This window comes from Trichomycterus rosablanca, chromosome 19, assembly GCF_030014385.1.
Source record: "Trichomycterus rosablanca isolate fTriRos1 chromosome 19, fTriRos1.hap1, whole genome shotgun sequence".
Lineage (NCBI taxonomy): Eukaryota > Metazoa > Chordata > Actinopteri > Siluriformes > Trichomycteridae > Trichomycterus > Trichomycterus rosablanca.
In genome coordinates, this window is record NC_086006.1 from 25115911 (window position 1) to 25134996 (window position 19086).

General features: G+C 44.9%; 1 protein-coding gene across 1 annotated transcript; it reads right to left on the reverse strand.

Annotated features, from left to right (window-relative positions):
• Window positions 1-3911: 3911 nt before the first annotated feature.
• Window positions 3912-11064, reverse strand: fbxo30b (F-box protein 30b). The gene is made up of 3 exons (XM_063015620.1): window positions 10956-11064; window positions 6213-8514; window positions 3912-4399 (listed from the first exon to the last, which is right to left on the reverse strand). The coding sequence occupies exons 2-3, from the start codon at window positions 8481-8483 to the stop codon at window positions 4196-4198; spliced, it is 2475 nt and encodes an 824-aa protein (XP_062871690.1). The 5' UTR covers window positions 8484-8514; window positions 10956-11064; the 3' UTR covers window positions 3912-4195.
• Between the last annotated feature and the right edge of the window lie 8022 nt (window positions 11065-19086).

A 19086-nucleotide genomic window follows, 5' to 3' on the forward strand; every position in this document is an offset into this window, starting at 1 on the left:
ATTATTATTTATTAATTAGGATTTTAACGTCATGTTTTACACTTTGGTTACAGTCATGACAGGACAGGTAGTTACTGGTTACACAAGATTCATCAGTTCAAGTTTAATGTCAAACAGTCATGGACAATTTTGTATCTCCAATTCATCTCACTTGCACGTCTTTGGACTGTGGGAGGAAACCGGAGCTCCCGGAGGAAACCCACGCAGACACGGGGAGAACATGCAAACTCCACACAGAAAGGACCCGGACCTTCTTGCTGTGAAGCGACAGTGCTACCCAAATGACCCAATTGTAAGATCAAATAAAAAAAACACCATCAAGATCGTTAAGGTTTCTAAAAGCTCTTTAATTCAACACAACCAAAATCACATGCATGTCCAGCCTATAGGACGTCCTGGTTTAACCTCCACGCTGGGGGTCCACTCCGTTCCACCAGCATGCTGGTCCGGCAAACTTTTCCTTCTTAAACAGCAGCAACAGTTGCAAACACAAACAGTTTATAAGGCCTTCATTGGGATTACACAGACATAAACAGAAAACGTGGCCTTGGTTGGTGATTTCATTCAGTGCTTCTCAGTTCCAAAGCACGTGCACAGCAGGATCTGATCATGACCAGTTGAATGAGGACACAAATATGTGGCGTATGGCTGAACTGGGTCGGATTATTACCGAGCAGAAATGAACGATCGACGATCACGAAGGCTTACGGTTATACAGACATGCACTCATGGATTGTACACGGAGATACACCAGCGCAGGCGTGAAGCCATGCTGCATGTAAACTTCTAGACAGGTTCTTAGAGTTCAGGAAAGTGCTACATACGTCCTAAGAAACATGCTGCTAAGTGCTTGTGGTGGTAAGTGGAAAAGTGCAACCCATCGCTCGATAGCAGGAAGAAAACTGTACTGAGGAACTGTGGAACTGAGCCAGTCTCAGAGTCCAGTAAAGTGTAGGATGAAATACAGTATCTGCTACATAAAGAAAACAAACATGTTAAAATGATACACTGATCAGCCAGAACATTAAAACCACCTCCTTGTTTTATCAGCTCCACTTACCATATAGAAGCACTTTGTAGTTCTACAATTACTGACTATAGTTCATTCGTTTCTCTACATGCTTTGTTAGCCCCCTTTCATGCTGTTCTTCAATGGTCAGGACCCCCACAGGACCACCACAGAGCAGGTATTATTTAGGTGGTGGATCATTCTCAGCACTGCAGTGACACTGACATGGTGGTGGTGTGTTAGTGTGTGTTGTGCTGGTATGAGTGGATCAGACACAGCAGCGCTGCTGGAGTTTTAAACACCTCACTGTCACTGCTGGACTGAGAATAGTCCACCAACCAAAAATATCAAGCCAACAGCACCCCGTGGGCAGCGTCCTGTGACCACTGATGAAGGTCTAGAAGATGACCGACTGAAACAGCAGCAATAGATGAGCGATCGTCTCTGACTTTACATCTATAAGGTGGACCAACTAGGTAGGAGTGTCTAATAGAGTGGACAGTGAGTGGACACGGTATTTAATAACTCCAGCAGCGCTGCTGTGTCTGATCCACTCATACCAGCACAACACACACTAACACACCACCACCACGTCAGTGTCACTGCAGTGCTGAGAATCATCCACCACCTAAATAATACCTGCTCTGTGGTGGTCCTGTGGGGGTCCTGACCATTGAAGAACAGGGTGAAGCAGGTAAAAACAGTATGTAGAGAACGAGATGGACTACAGTCAGTAATTGTAGAACTACAAAGTGCTTCTATATGGTAAGTGGAGATGATAAAATGGACAGTGAGTGTAGAAACAAGGAGGTGGTTTAATGTTATGGCTGATCGGTGTATATGGTCAAGATATTGTTTGATACAAGTTCACACCAAACAAAAAAACACTCTTCAAGCTTTGTGTTTCAGAATGAAGGATGACTATCAGCATGTCTGCATAGTCAGGTCTCCAAAGACACAAAAGTCACCGACAATACAATATGGACACACATCCATAAGCTTGTTGGACGTCCAATTCCAAAAACTACGAACATAAATATGAAGCAGACGTTATTTTTGAGGCTACAACAGGCTTCCCTCTTCCAGAAAGGCTTTCCACAAGATTTGAGTGGCTATCAGCATTTGTAAGGTCAGGAACTGATGTTAGAAATGCCAAAGCAGTCCGTGCTTGGGATACAAAAACACTGTCATTGATTCTTGTTGCCTGTTTTAAAACACTAAAGTCAATCTGTGACATCTGCTATCTCACTTGTACAGCTGAGGGCAGTCGGTCACTTTAGGTGTGTCCAGCTGCAGTTTAAAAAGATGATGTATTGCCCAAAGGATGCAAGTTTGAGCGCTGATCAGATCAAAACCACCTGTACCAGTGTTGGTGGTGGTATGCAGGACGTTTCTCTGTCCTCTGGTTTCGAAAAACAGCATGTCTGACATCTATGCATTAATACGAGGGACCTTCAAAAAGTTTCCTCACTTTTATATTTTGGTTATAAACGGTGAGGGTCTAGAGTAGGAGGAGGAGTAATCGGTCGTGTCTATGAGACTGAGAAACGCTTATAATCTGGATTTAGCACCATCTGACTTTGGACGCTCGAAGAAGCTTTAAGAGGAAGAAGATTTTCATGTGATGATGATGTGAAAGCAGCGCTGCATCAGTGGCTACACGCTCAACCAAACACATTTTTGCTGATGGCATTAAAAGTTGGTACGACGCTGGAAAAATGCATCGGAAGGTGACTTTGTAGAAAAGTGATGTGGGCGCCCAGGTGGCACAGCGGGATATTCCGCTAGCACACCAGCGCCGAGGTTCGGAACACCCCGGTTCGAGTCTCGGCTCTGCTACCAGTCGGCTGGGCGCCATCTAGCGGTGGCAGTGCCCGCAGCAGACACAAATTGGCCACCGTGTCTGCTGGGTCGGGTAAATGACCGGACTAAGTGGATAGGGTCTTCAAATGCTGTGCAAGGACCCTGATTAGCAGATAGGGCCGTCTATGCAGAAAGGCTAGGACTGCGCATGCGTCGGAGGGCACGTGAGCAGCAAAGTATACCCTCCTCGAACGCAATCAGGGATCCCCAGCAGCGGAAGACAGATTGACTACACTAAATTGGGAGAAAAAGAGAGAAAATGCATAAATAAATAGAAAAACAAGAAAAGGGATGTACTTTGTTTTTGAAATTCGTAATAAATTGAGTTAAAATAAAGTGCGGAAACCTTTTGAAGAACCTTCGTACATACGAGCTTTGGACAGTTGGTTCGTCTCTATGGTTCAGCTGTTCTATGAGATTTTGTAAGGAGTAGTCCCAAAAGAGGGAATCATGAGTGTTTGGCCGCTTAGGTGGCGCAGCGGTAAAACACGCTAGCAAACCAGGGCTGGGATTTCGAACTCGTCGGTTCGAATCTTAGCTCTGCCATCTGGCTGGGCGGCCACACGAACAACGATTGGCTTGTTGTTCATACAGGGAGGGAGCAATTAGGACCTCTGCTGGCTGATTGCTGGCACCTGCACAGAGTCGAGGAATAATGCTGATCAGGGTGTGGCTCTCCGTACACAAAGCTGATCCGCATATGAACTCGCCTCGTGCAGGTGAAAAGATGTAGTCGGCTACTGCACACATGTTGGAGGGGGCGTGTCAGTCTCGCTCTCCTCAATCAGGAGGGAAGATCAGCATCAGTAGAGAGGACCAACTGAGAACAAATGGGGTAAAATTCCCAAATTAAAAAATAATGATGCATATTTTGTGTTAAAATTGACATGTTAAAGAGTGTGGATTTATGGACGTTTTATGGTAGAACAGGTACACTGACATCCTGTGCAAAAATAAAGAAGAAATATTCTGACACTAAACACTTCTTGGCTGAGAGGAAAACCCTTACTGACAATTTATTCCTTTTAATTTTACTCATTGTGGTCAAATCCCTTTAAAACAGCTCTATAGATTTGTTTAGAAACCGAACGTTAACTGCGAGGAGGAGGAGGAGGGGCAAACACTGAAAACTTTGCAGTTAAAACCATCACCACATCAGAATGAATCCACCTTCCATTCCATTTACACCATTTATAAAAATACTCTCAAGATCAAAGCGAAAAATATCTCTTCTTATGTACACAGTGATAGATATTACTGGTTAAAGAGGTTAGATACGGTAGTGTGTAGCGCTGGCGTTCAGGTGCTAAAGTGGGTCGTTGGTTATAATACTGGCTTGAGGACGGAGCGGAGCGAGCGGCCGCCTCTGGTCAGCTCTCTGGTCGTGCACATGCACGGCAGTGGAACGGCCTCCACCTGCCTGTGGACCTCGTTATAGGGACAGCGCTTCAGGTGATCCGCCATACTGGAAATGTCCGCCAACTCCCACCTGGTGACGGGACTGAAGGCCGTGCTGAATCGCCACACCTGTGGGAAAGACGTAGTCTGTTGTTGCACTGATGTACCAAGTCATTATTGTGCTATTTAAGATTCTTACGGATAAGCAGCTGTAAACGTCCAGAAAAGGTCAGAATTTATCTTGGACTGGAAGTAATCACAGGGCAAGAGCATAACACACTTAGGGCGCATTCACATGAGAAGTGGCAAATGGCGCTCGGCTTGAGCAGTGTGATAAAATGCCAACAAAGTGACCACGACACAAATCTGCATTTGTGTGGAATAACCGTTAAATCCAGTCTGAAAGCTCCACCTGTATCTGTGTTTATCTGGATTTTTCTCCTGTTACACTTTTAAACTTGTGTTACAGCTCGAGGTTCTGAGAATTTGTGAAAATCAGCTTCACAGTGCGAGTCTAAAACGCTTATTATTAAAAAAGCCTATTGTGATTTAATGTATTAAAAAAACGACACAGAAACACTAAACCTCTTATTACTGCTCATAAGTTTTCTCCCCTAGTAGAATTCCTCACTCGTTGTACAATAAGTCACGTTACGCGTTGTTTGTACAGCTTGATTGTCATATCAAACAGGTCAGTGGCAAACCGGGGCAAGAGAAAAAATCGTGAGTCCAACATGGCAAAAGTGTGCCACACGCCACAGAAAACAACGGCACAGCTGGCGCAAAAGTGGTTTTGCCGCTTCTCATGTGAATGCGCCCTAAACCAGCGTTCCCCAACCTTTTTTTGCACCACGGACCGATTTCATATAAGATATAATTTCACGGACTGGTGGGGGGGGGGGGATTTAAATTTAAAATAGAATAACTACATTGCTTTCAAATGAGCTTTTGTTCGCTGCAACGAGACGCTGCTTCCACCTGGGGGTGATATGAAATGATAAACACCCGTGTGTTGGAAATGGAAGCAGTTTTTTCATCGCTGATGTAGCGTCTCTAATTATTTATTCTTTCTGTGCGGCCCGGTAATAAATGACCCCCGAACAGGTACCGGTCCGCAGCCCGGTGGTTGGGGACCACTGCCTTAAACCATCAACTCCCTTCCTCATACTCAATACTTTATTCACCTTTGCCTAAACACTTTAACTTGATAAGGGTTGTAGGGAGTTTGGGGCCACCTGTAAACAATGCGAGAGAAAAATACCAATCCCCCCTTAAAAAGCAATAATCACACTACGTTCAGACCGGCAGCAAAGCGAAGTGGTGGAACAGAGAACCGAACAGAGTGGTAGGCGCATTATCCGCACCACCATGAAACACTATGCTCCATCTGTGGTTCCTAGATGATTGGTCCTACTAGAAATAGAAGAGAAATGTTGTGGTGTCAAACTTCTGCAAATAGACGACAGCAATGACCAAACAGTTTTCTGGTCATGTCGACTGCACAGACAGCGCGAGCGATGTTTTTCTATAGGCTTTGTAGATACTGGCCAGTAAAGTATGTTGTACTGCCATTACATTTGCTTGTTTTGGCTTGGTGGAAGTTAAATCATGGCAACCAAACACCCACAGGCATTGCTGATACTGCCGGTGTGAACACAGGACGATAAGCGACCAGAGATTTGGGCGACAAGAGGCGAATAGTTGCTGCCGGTCTTACATAGGGTTACAGAGGTACACACCATCCCTGACTTGCTAGCCTAATTAATTGTGAAACTAGCCAATCGTCAATAAGCGAGATTTTGATGGGGCGGGTGCCTAAAATCCACCTGAACCCTGGAACTGTGGGTCACTTACATTAACTGTTAAGCTCTCATGTCACCATTACTTTAATCAACTCTTATTCACAATGTTAAGCAACTGTTACTTAAATGTAAACGTTTACCTTGTCTTTTATCTGCCAGCTTTGCTTCCCGTCTGGGTACTGCCTCTTCTCCCACCGCACCACAACCATGCCCCGGGTCTGCAGCAGGCTAGCACAGACGTCCCTCATGGTATGTGACACCACGGACAGCTGACAAAGACTAAATCCATCCAGGAACCGAGCCACGTGCTGCAGGATCTCGAAGGGCAAGCCACTGAGGCGATCACACCCAGGCTCGGTCACAGACTCCATCACAGGCTGCACCCCAAACGACCTGAGGTGGCTATCATGGACGACCTTTAAACCCTGCCTGGACGGGCAGAATCTTCTCTGGGAGTAGGTGCAGCCGTAATAGGCAAGCGGACAGCGATGCTCCATCCAGCCGTTTAGCCCGGAGTGGATGTCGCCGTGGACGTTGCGGAAGTGCGATATGAATTCCTCTCGACGGAACAGCTGGCCGCACTCGAAGGTAAACATGGATCCTTCACGTGGGGCCCAGCTCGGTCGCGGTACCAGCTGCTCCAGAGTCAAGTCTAGCCGCAGAGTGCAAAACGGACTGGGTTGCGAGAGACGGGGCGCAGCCCGGTCGCAGGCCGAAGCAGACGCCACCTCGCCAACCATGGTGCTGGTGGCCAAGATAGCGGCGGGAAAGGTAAAGGTCTGGGTGCCGAAATCCACCCGTGAGCCACCTAAGGCGTACACCGTATCGGAGATCCTCCGAGCTCGTGGTGACTCCTCCAGACAGAACAGCAGCGCAGCAGCCGTGAAGTCGATCTCACCGAGGCCCAACGGGTCTTCCTGAGGTTCCTGCTCCAGATCAGACGTATCCACACTTTTGTCCTCCATCTTGCAAGGAGGTTGTCGGTGCGTGAAGCCTTCTGAAAAGCAACCCTTCCGTCCGTTAAGTGCAAGCGGCATAAAATTGCGGAGCAGTTGAAGGTTTTGGAGTTTTCTCTCAAAAGCCTTGTCCTCAAAGTCCAGCACCATGGAAGACAACGCACCATCCCTGGGAACAACCAGAGCCTGGGAGTGAACCGGCAGCTGTAGAATTGGCGCCTGGGATCCTGAGGCCTCCTGCATTACAACATTGGCTCGGTCCTGTCTCAGGTCTGGTCTGTGGGGTATTAATGGACCGACAAACTCTAAGGAAGCAGCAGGGTCTACACACTCATCGTCTGTCGTAGCCAGGTCCATGGGATGCTCCTGCGATTCTACTATAGGTGCTGTGACTCTGTTACACGAGCTCTGCTCATTTGCATCTCCAGGTCTGATTGAAGAATTTAAAGATTCTCTATCATCAACTGCATCGATGTCAACCTCCATTTCAGGAGTACAATCCTTCATTTCCACATCTGCAGACTCTACATTTTCTAAATGATGACTTTCACCATTTGAGCTTGGCTCAGAGCCTTTGACGACATCTCCTAACGCGCCAAGGGCCGAGACCAAGCTTCTCCCCAGTTCCATCAAGGTTTGGTGTTGCTCTGGTTGCAACTCCTCATTCAGGCCACTAAGTCCATTGGCTATTTTATTACAGCTGGACGTACTGTCTTCCCTTATAGGTAACACTTCATTTAATTCTCCATTTAATCCTGACTGTGCGACACTTGTAGTGGAACATTGTGTACTGGAGGCGTTGAGCTGGATAAGAACATTGAGAGCTGCTGACAGGCTTTTGGTTGTCTCAACTGTAGTTTGGTAAAGCTCCCCATAATGCTCTTCATTCAAACCATTAATCCCGTTTAGAATTTTGTTGTTTGAGCAACTCACAGCTGACGCCTCATCCATGTCCTTCTCAAAGGGTATCCCAGGAACTGCAGTTTCCACGACCATGGCAGGCATTTTGCTTTGCCTCTCAGGACAGTTAGTTGGCATCAGTGAGACCAGTTTAAGTGAAGCCAACATGGTCCTTTGGTCCTGCAAGGCAAGAGCCATGTCGAGTTGCTCTTCTTCGCTAGCATCCCGACTTAACCTCTCGTAGGAGCGATAGTCCTCATAATTTACCGGCCACCGGTTCCACTCCATCGTGCAACACACGACACCGGCAGGACACACCTCCAGGTGCTCCGCCATCTTGCACCTGGTCAGCGTGTAAGGGCAGCCGATAGTGTGGTTAAGGCACTGGACCCTCTCTAGTGGGCAGAGCAGCCGATGCTCGTTCGCTTTACAGCCATGAAAAACAGCACCGCAAACCAGCGGACAAGTAATGAGGTCACATGAGGTGCCAGGCTGGGGCTTAAACATGCATCTCCGGCTTACGCACGAGGCACAGTGATTATGAAGCTCCTCCATTTTTTAAGATCGAGCCCGGGGGTTCTAATGTCTGCAAGACAATAATGAAAAAGAGTGTGAACTCTGACCTGCTCTTATACCTAATGCTACTGTTACCTACTTGAGTTTTATAATATCAATTAACTCTGTGGCATGAACTTTTAGTTTCTTGTTAGTGATAATGATTGTCTAACTGGTGTGGCCATAAAAATAGAACAGGTTTTAATAAACAGTACAGAAAAAAGTGGTCTCTCGTCAAGGTCAATTAAAAATACATACTTGCTTCTTATTTATTTATCTATTTTTACCTCTTTCAGCTGTTACTGTATTAATGGGTCGCCACAGGAGATCATTCTGGTCCACATACCAGACGTGGCAACATTTTTACACTGGATGCCCTTCTTGACGCAACCCTCTTTATTTCCATCTAGGCTTGGGACCGGCACTGAGAGTGCACCGACATGTGCACCTCCCAATGGTTGGCTGTTTTGGCCAATCCCCCCCTCAGACATAGCCAATCTTGTCTACGTAGTCACCCAACTGCTTGACGGCACCACTTCAGGGTTCGAATCTCAGTGATGGTGGGTAGTCTGAGGGCTAGCATATTATACTGCTGCACCATCCGAGCGCCCACATCCTTGCCACTTAAACTGATTAATTCTGGTAATTATATTTGTATTTATTTATCAGTATTTTAACGTCATGGTTTACATACTTTGGTTACAGGTAGTTACTGGTTACACAAGATTAATCAGTTCACAAGTTTAATGTCAAACACAGTCATGGACAATTTTGTATCTCCAATTAACCTGACTGCATGTCTTTGGACTGTGGGAGGAAACCGGGGCTCCCGGAAGAAACCCACGCAGACACAGGGAGAACATGCAAGGACCCAGACCGCCCCACCTGGGGATCAAACCCAGGACCTTCTTGCTGTGAGGCGACAGTGCTACCCACCGAGCCACCAAACCTGCCAAAGAAATTAGGCGTGTGAGCAGTTTAGAACAGACTAAAACACTTTATACTGCACGGCTGTTGCAAACAACGACATTATGAACGCAGTAACAATCCACATATGCAAGTACACGATTCCTCTATAGACAGTTGAGAGAGAAGCTTTCAGAGCAATAATTAAAACACTAGATTCCAGGTCTGTCCTACAGGGTGAGAATACTTCGTGTCAGTCTATAAACCAATGTTATAAGTGAACTGGAAGCGGAGATATTTAAAGTCGTCCACTTTTCTACAACAGACCTGTGGTCAAGTTGTACAGTGGATCCACAAAGTTCTGTTCGATCACCATCTTACAACGCCGTAATAGGAGCTATATATTGTAATTATTGGTCATTGTGATTTGTATATGGACCTGATCACAGGTTTCATTGTTATGCAATGGGCGGTGATCGGCCGTTATGCAAATCGTCTGCATATAAGGTTGGGGTATTCACCACCAGCTCGGACTAAAGAAGTCACTTTCTCTACAAACTTGTGTCTAGATAAACTGATTCAACTTTGTGGACTTGTGTACAGTGGAGTTTGCATTGTTTTATTTGTTAAAGGGAGAGCTATGGATAATTATAAATAAATAAAATATAATAATAATAATAAACATTGTATATATTGCACCTGTTTCATGTGTACTGATTCCATCATATATTGTGTCATTTTAGGGGTCAAGCAAACCTTATAATGCTCAAAACCTTCATTATATACATGCTGAAATTAAAACTTTTTATATTGTATGTACTTATGACAGTAGAATAAGTCACAAACATATAACAAGTCCCAGTCATACAAATAAAACAACCGTGATATACCGTGAAACCGTCAGAATCTTAAAAAATATCGTGATACAGATTTTCGGTCATACCGCCCAGCCCTAAGATGCTTAAAACACCTACACCTGCTGAGGATTTTTCTCATGTTCTTATGTCAAATGTGCAGACATAAACTGGTTTGTAACAGTATTTAAAGTAAAGACACCAGTAGAAGTCATTATTTTAATAAATTATTTACACTTTAAAAAGCACCTTATGGTTTTATCAGGGCTGTTGTGATCAGTCATGTCAATACATCAAGGTCTGATAATGGCTGCCAATATTAACCGTGCTGAACTCAAAAACATGTTTGTTCACAATTTATCTAGTATAATAAAGCTGTTAAGAACAATATTTAACCAACCAGTTTACTTGGTTGTTTTCCTGTGTCTTTAGGAATAAAGAAGAAACTCATTATGAACAAGCGAGTTAGCTGGTGTTTTTCACACCCATATTCGGTAAAACCCCGCCCCGTTTGTTCTGACTGGATGAAGAATAGGACTGGATGTAGAACTGTCCAATCAGCGCACCGGAAAAAATATCTAAGCCAATCACACAAAAGAAGGCGGGATTTTACCGAAAACAGGTAGGATTAAAAACTAGGCTGGCAGTTTGTTAGTGAGCTAAACTTTGTGGCTGCAGTATAACCCCAAACTCTTCGGATTTATTTACTCACCCAGACGTGTCAGCTGCTCCTCTCAGTACTCCGGGCTGTGTTTGATAATAACGACAGCGTGTGAAGTGATAAAGTGTGATTAATAACTCACATTCTCACCAGTGTTGTTTGCTCTGTCTCTATCTCACAATCTCTACACTAATCATCACTGACCGCTCCACCCCCTGCTGCCCGACGCCCCGCGATGACGTCATCACGCACACAGCTGTGCCTAACGTCAATACATATGCACAAGCAGCCAAGGTCATGGTCGCGTCCACCCCTGAACATTTATTTCTTTATTTATTAGGATTTTAACGTCATGTTTTACACACTTTGGTTACATTCATGATAGGATTCATCAGTTCACAAACAGTTATATCAAACAGTCATGGACAATCTTGTATCTTCAGTTCACCTCACTTGCACGTCTTTGGACTGTGGGAGGAAACCGGAGCACCTAGAGGAAACCCACACAGACACGGGGAAAACATGCAAACTCCACACAGAAAGGACCCCGACCGCTCCACCTGGGAATTAAACCCAGGACATTCTTGCTGTGGGGTGACAGTGCTACCCACTAAGCCACCGTGCCACCCCCACCCAAGAACTAGATAAATTTGAACAAAGTTATAAGGGATAAACTTTGTTTTTTGTGTTGGTTTTTTTGGTGTTCGGTCTCTAGGCTTTCAGTCAGAAGGTTGAGGGTCAAACAGCCACTGTTGGGCCATTATTTATTTATTTATTTAATAGGATTTTAACATAATGTTTTATACACTTTGGTTACATTCATGACAGGACAGATAGTTACTGGTTACACAAGATTCATCAGTTCACAAGTTTAATGTCAAACAGTCGTGGGCAATTTTGTATCTCCAATTCACATCACCTGCATGTCTTTGAACTATAAGAGGAAACCCAATTCAGACACAGGGAGAACATGCAAACTCCACACAGAAAGGACCACTCCACCTGGGGATCAAACCAAAGACCGTCGTGCCGTGAAACACAGTGCCGCTCGTGGGCCATTAGGCATGGTCACGGTTTAATGACTAACCCTGTTTTCTGACCCCAGTTCCCACCAAACAAGCTAAAATATACCGGGTAGATAACTTAAAGTACTGCACTCCCTTATACAGTATATGCATACATACAACAAAGGCATTCTTCTTATAGGTCAGTGGAAGCTCAGGGTTAAAAGTACTGGACAATTGATAGGAATGACTCTAGTTTAAGCCCTGCCACAACTAGGCTGCCATAGTTGGGCCCCTAAGCAACGACTTTTAACCCTCAGTTGCTTGCATTGCATATGGTCACAGTTGTAAGTTGCTTTGAATAATCAATTTAAATGTAAAAACATGAATGTGATTTAATGTGGTAGTTCTCAAACCAAACCTTGGTATGAAACAAAAATTCATTCTGTTTTCAATACTCATGATCTCTGATGTCTATACTCTCTGTATTGAGAATTTTAAGACCCTGTCCACACCAATACAAAGGTTTTTTTTTCTTCTGTTTCTTAAAAAAGCAAACAGGAACACTCAAAAATCTGATAATAGCTACACTATGTGGACAAAGGTATTGGGACCTTCTATTTTTTTAATTCAGTTTCAGCCACATCAACTGTTAACAGTTGTAATGAATCAATTAAATGAAGGAAATTATATGCGCCAACTTTGCAGCAACAGTTTAGGAGAGGCCCCTTCATGTAGCATGACTGTGTCCCTGTACACAAAGTAATCTATATAAAGACTTATTCTAGCTGAAAAGATCACACAGAGGTCACACTATTTTAATACTGTTTGTTTCCGAAATAGAATGTCCAACAAGCTCATGGTCAGCTGTCCAAATACTTTTGTTCATACAGTATAGTTTAGATTATTAGTGTGCATGGAAACAGTGTAAATAATAATGAATGAATAAAATCACTCCGAGCCCTGACTTATAGTAGGATGTTCACATTACTTTATTTCTTCATTTATGGTTTTTATAAAAGTGACTATTGCAAAGTGTTTATTCACAAAAGAGACAGAAAATATATTATGGATTAAAATATTTAAAGATAAAAGCATTTTATTAGCTCTGTATTTACGTAGCATAGATACATTCTGGATCAACAAAATTCAATTTTAGTTACAGAAATGTGAGAGAAATTTCTAACAGATTTCTAAAAGCAGATAGAGCAAAGCTTTTTTATTACACGTGTGTGCGACACTGTGGCCAGGTACGGGTGTAAGATCATCTACATGGGCACTTCAGTGGTGGTGCACACTGCTTGTGAGTTGGCACTTTGAGTAACGGAGCTCTCGGCAGACAATGTGAAGCAGTAGCGAGTGCCGGGTTTAAGGTCCGGGACCTCCAAGAACTCGCCCTGCCCTGTCAATACCAACTCGATGGGATGAGACGGACTGTCTTCCTTCACTGTCAGGGTGTAGGAAGTTGCATTGGTGACCGAGACCCACTCCACACGTAGGGTTACCCCTTTCACCTGCACCAACTTGATTTCAGGAACCAGCAGCACATCTAAGATAGTAAAAAATGGGGAAATAATTATAGAGCACAACACAAAACTGTCCAGGGTCCAATTGCATATTTTTATAATATTAATATAATAAACACAGGGCAGTTTTAGCCTAATGGTTAAGGTGCTGGACTAGTAATCAAAAGATTGCTGGTTCAAGCCCAATCACTACCAGGTTGTCACTGTTGGCCCCTGTGTAAGGCCCTTAAACCTCAATTGCTTAGATGGTATACTGTCACAGTATTGGAAGTATTGGACATGCTTATAAAGCATCATAATGAAATTCATTTGTAGCCGGTCAGGGTTGCTGTGGGTCAGTGGGCACAATGCAGTAACACAGCCCAGACAGTATCTGTCACAGGGCCTCGGCAATCCCCCTCCTCAGATATCACCAATCATGTCTATATGTAGACGCATGAAGGGCTAATAGCACCACTGGGGAGTCGAACCTTGGATCCCAGCATTAGTGAGCTACCATAATATACATATAACATATTAGCACTATATTAGTGACAAATTATAAAATATATCAATCAGTTTGAACCTCGCAATTTTAGTGAAGAGGCATTTTAATGCTCCAGCATAAAACAGTTTGGGGAGTTCCTTTTCTGCACAAAGGAAGTAAATGTCAGACTTTGATGTGGAAGAATCTGAGTGGCTGCACACAGTTTAGCCTTCAACCCAATCCAAAACCTTTGGGATGAAACAGAACACAGACCGTAAGCAGGTGATATCACCCAACCTTAGAGCCCAGCCCCTTGTGGCTAAATGGAAGACGTGAAGATGTGTTTCAGTGTCCATTAAGTCTCTCAGAAAAGTGGCAGCAACTCCATAAAAATGCATATCAAAATATTAAACATATTAATAGTATCAATAGTATATAAATAGTATATAAATAGTATACAGTATACGACGGTAGAATGGAGTATAAAGTGTACTGGCAAAGTACGTAGCATGCAGTATAGCAGTATGCAGCATACACTGTGGCAGTATGTCAGTTTGCAGTGTATACATTAGGAGATATAGAACAATATAATATACTGGGCAGTATCACAGTATGTACTGGGGCTGTATGCAGTATCACATTATGCAGTGTATAAAACAGAACACAGACCGTAAGCAGGTGTTATCACCCAACCTTAGAGCCCAGCCCCTTGTGGCTAAATGGAAGACGTGTTCCAGTATCCATTAAGTCTCCCAGAAAAGCGGCAGCAACTCCATATAAATGCATATCGAGATATTAAACAAGCACATGGATGTAAAGTTTAGGTGTCCACTTACTTGTGGTATAATTTACTCTGTCTAGTATTTCTGCTTCTTGCAAATCTCTCCTACGACGACCAGACACAAGACCTGCAAAATAAATTAATCTTAGAAAAATGCCCCAAATTAATTCATGTTGACCATTTAATGTACACAATCTGGTATCATGTAAGCATGTGGGTGCGCTGAGGACCTGTGTTATTGGTTGTTGGCACTGGGCAGGGCACTGAGAAACAGAGAGAAAGAACAAAGTTAGATTTACGGTGAGGAGAAATGAGTAAAACTTATTTCACTCTCAGCATTTCAGGTACAAAACAAAGATGATTTGAACAGTTGAAAACAATACCTGTAGATCCATTTACAGCACTGGATGGCGATCCACTGACTTCTTGGTTTCCAGCTCTTACCACCACTGAGTAGCGGAGATCACATGGCACCGGGAACTCAAAGTACGTCCTTTCTGTCCAATACGACGCAACCTGGATGAGCGCAGAGGGGTCGTTGTTGAACTGGCCGGTTAGTTCTGCCAGGTAGTTGACAGCCGGGCAGGTCACAGCACTCCAGTACACTCTGACCAATGTGGTGTTTCCCATAGCGTGATGCCGTACAGTTACTGAGGCTGGTGGACAGGGTGCTGTAGGGAGCAGGAGAAACAGAAGGTGAGATGTTAGGGATCAAGGGTATGAGGGCATTATTAAATTCAGATACAGACGCAAAAGAAGCAGAATTATACTGTACAGTATACGGGGGTAGTATGAGGTATAAACTGTACTGAGGTAAAATGCAGTATGCAGCATATACTGTACTGCAGCAGTATGTCAGTATGCAGTATATCGTAGCCTAGTGGTTAAGGTACTGGGCTAGTAATCGGAAGGTTGCTGGTTTAAGCCCCACCACAGCCAGGGTGCTATCTTTGGGCCCTTGAGCAAAGCCCTTAACCCTCAATTGCTAAGACTGTATAATGTAACTGTAATGTAAGTCACTTTGGATAAATGCCGAAATTGTAAGTATACTGGGGCAGTAAGAGATATAGAAGAATATAATATACTGGGACAGTATGTAGTATGTTCTAGAGCAGTATGCAATTCATACTGGGTATGCAGTGTGCAGTATATACTGGGGCAGTATGCAGTATTACATCATGCAGGATAACGTTACCTGCTCCTTTTTGCAGCGGTTGACCGAGGGAGCTGTTGCACGTCCCATCTGAAGCCTGCACACTGAAGTTATACACCATCCCACACTGGAGTCCTGCAATGTTACAGGAAGTGTCTGCAGTGTCACAGTGAAGCTCACTTCCTTGTGAGGGGCGCGCTAAGGCGTAGTACCTCAACGATCCCTCGCTGGAGGACCAGAGGAGCTTGGCAGAGCTGTTACTACATGATACGGATACAGCCAGAACCTTAGGTACACATGGAGCTGGGGACAAAATAACATGCTGAGGTTAAGAGAGTTTATATTTCAGCATCATTCATTTAACACGTCAAAGTCTGGCTAAATTAACACATAGCATACAGAATGTTTGGCACTGGAACTACAAGGATGCTGTTAGTAACAAGTACATTAATGAAAGTGTTTGTTCTGGAGATGGCTGTCCAATTAAAAATGGACAAAAAGTGCATTTCTGCTCACCGGTGCTCATGTCACATCAGCCGATTTAGAAATTTGGAATCACTGCTGAAAGAAATGCTACCAATGATTAAATACAAGGGATCAGATATGTGTCAGTCCTGACTGAATCGATTTATCAATGTGTTTAGTGAAGGAAGTGAAGGGTGCCGGAACACCCAGGTTTGGCCTCTACTGAGGTTTGCATGTCCATCCCATGTCCATGTGAGGTTTTCTGGTGGCACATCAGTTCCCTCTTACCTCCCAAAACATGCAGATGGATTAGGTGTGTCATGTTGTACCTGTGCGGAAAGTGACCGGCAGGCTGGCCGGGCTGGTGCAGTTACCAGCTGTAGCGATGACGCTAAGTGTGTATGGTTGACCACAGTGCAGTCCGGACAAAGTGCAGTTATTAGCGGAGCCACTGCAGTTTCGGACATCGCCGTCTTGACCGGTGGCTGTTAGTGAGTAGGACTGAGTCAAAGTGGAACCAGCCCAGGACACCAGGATCTCCTTTGTATCACACAATGGCTTTACACTCACGTTCTGAGGGGCACATGGGGCTGAAAAAACAAGACAAGAACAAGAAATATGCATTTACATTTGCACTAAAATTACTGTGCACTAGGGTGCAGTCTATTATCCTAGCCCATGTCCTGCTGAGAATCAAACCTGGATGGATCTCTGCTATTGGCTGGTCGGTCACCTACACGTGATTGGCTATGTCTGAGGAAAAGAAGGATGGTCAAAGCCCTGCGATAGATTGGCGCCCTATCCAGAGTATTACCACCTTATGCCCAGTGTTTCCTGGTGAAACCTGACCAGCCGTGACCATGACCAGTGAAATATATCCACCCCAATTATACACAAGTCATATCTTTTGTCCCTGTTCCTAAACATATGAACAAACAAAGCTGTTTTTTGCAGCACTGTGGTTCAATTTGATCTCATTCCATTTGACGATGTCTGCTATCGGCTGTCCGGTTGTCTATACGTGTCTGGCTATGTCTGAGGAAAAGAAGGATAGCCAAAGTCCTGCAATAGATTGGCGCCCTATTCAGAGTATTCCCGCCTCATGCCCGGTGTTTCCTGGTGAAACCAGATCAGCCCTGACCCTGACCAGTAATATATATCCACCTCAATTATATATGAGTCAGGACTTTTCTGCCCCCCTCCCTTTTAACTGCTAATCTAGTACCTAGTTTTGTCCCAAACACACACACACACACACACACACACACACACAATGGAGTGGCATCCTATCCGGAGTGTGTTACTGCACTAATTCCAAGGAAACAAGACCCACCTTAACCATGACCAAGATAAAGTGATTGTCTTGTGTGTCTTTGTGTTTTTAATAACACACGTTAATATGTACGTTCCTGCAGTGTGTAGTTGCAGTGGTAGCTCAGTGGTTAACATACTGGACTAGAAGCCAGGTGGTTGCCAGTTCAAGCCCCACCACCGCCAAGTTGCCACTTGCCCCTGAGCAAGGCTCCTAATCCTCAATTGTTCAAATTGTAATCAATCACTCTGTAAATGCAGTACCTGTGCTGATGAAGTACGGAGGACTGCGCAGGCTGTTGCACTTGTCCGAGCTGGCGGAGACCATGACTGTGTACTGCATGCCGCACCGCGCCCCTGACAGCACACAGGAGGTGCTTGTGCCATTACACTCCAGAAGGCTCTGGTCCTGCCCCTCGGCAGTGGCCACGTGGAACACCGAGCTCGATTCTGTGAGCCAGGTGACTCTTATAGAGCTGCTGCGACACTCCGTCGATGCGCTGATGCCCGTTAGAGCACAGGGGCCTGCAGGATCAGAGCAGAGTGGTTTAAAAAGGGAACGGGCACTTGAAATAGATGGACCAATGAAATCATTATCTTTGAATCATACAGGGTAGAAAATTCTGCCCCCAAGACTCAAAGTGGTGGCATGAATTCCAGTGGTATCATTTTCTTGTACCTGTCCTGATTTGGAAGGTGTTGCTGGGTGCGCTGGCACACCACGAGTTCAGCGCCGTGACTTGAACGGTGTATTGAGCGCCACATCGCAGGTTGGCTAGGTTACAGAAAAGGTTCGTGCTGTTGCAGGTGTAGTTGCCGCCGCCCGCCGTCACCGCCAGGACCTGGTACGACTCCGCCCCGGATGCTTGTTGCCATGACACCCAGACAGAGTTGGTCACACAGTCGAGGTTGCCACTCTCACCCTGGGGCACACATGGAGCTGCACACACACAGATAACATACCAGGTCATTGGAAAAGCTGAGGAATTCTTGGGTCTGAATATTCAATTCCATCAAGCATTATAGGGGAAGACTCAGCACTGATTATTTGAAAAGGATGATTGAACAAATGCAAGCATTTCATGTTGCCTAGCCAATCCAGTGATGTCTAAGGAGCGTGTACATTCGGCTGACACACACTCCCTCCAATGTGCGCAGTCCACCAATCCCTTCTTATTCACCCATACTTTGGTGGACTTGTGTGTGAGGTCGTCTTCCCGTACACAGAGCCACGCCCCAATCTCTGCGCTCCACCACTTTCCGTACAGGCGCCCTGGGCAACCACGGTCCTTACACAGCGTTGATACCCACACTCCTTAGTCCGGTCTTCCCCACCCAGCAGACTGGATGGCAATTTTGTCTGCTAGAGGGCGCCCAGCCGACCGGTAGCAGAGCCGAGACTCGAACCCAGGAGCTCAGAATCTCACTGCACCGCCTGGGCACCAATAAGTGTAGGATTTTTATTTAATATTCTAA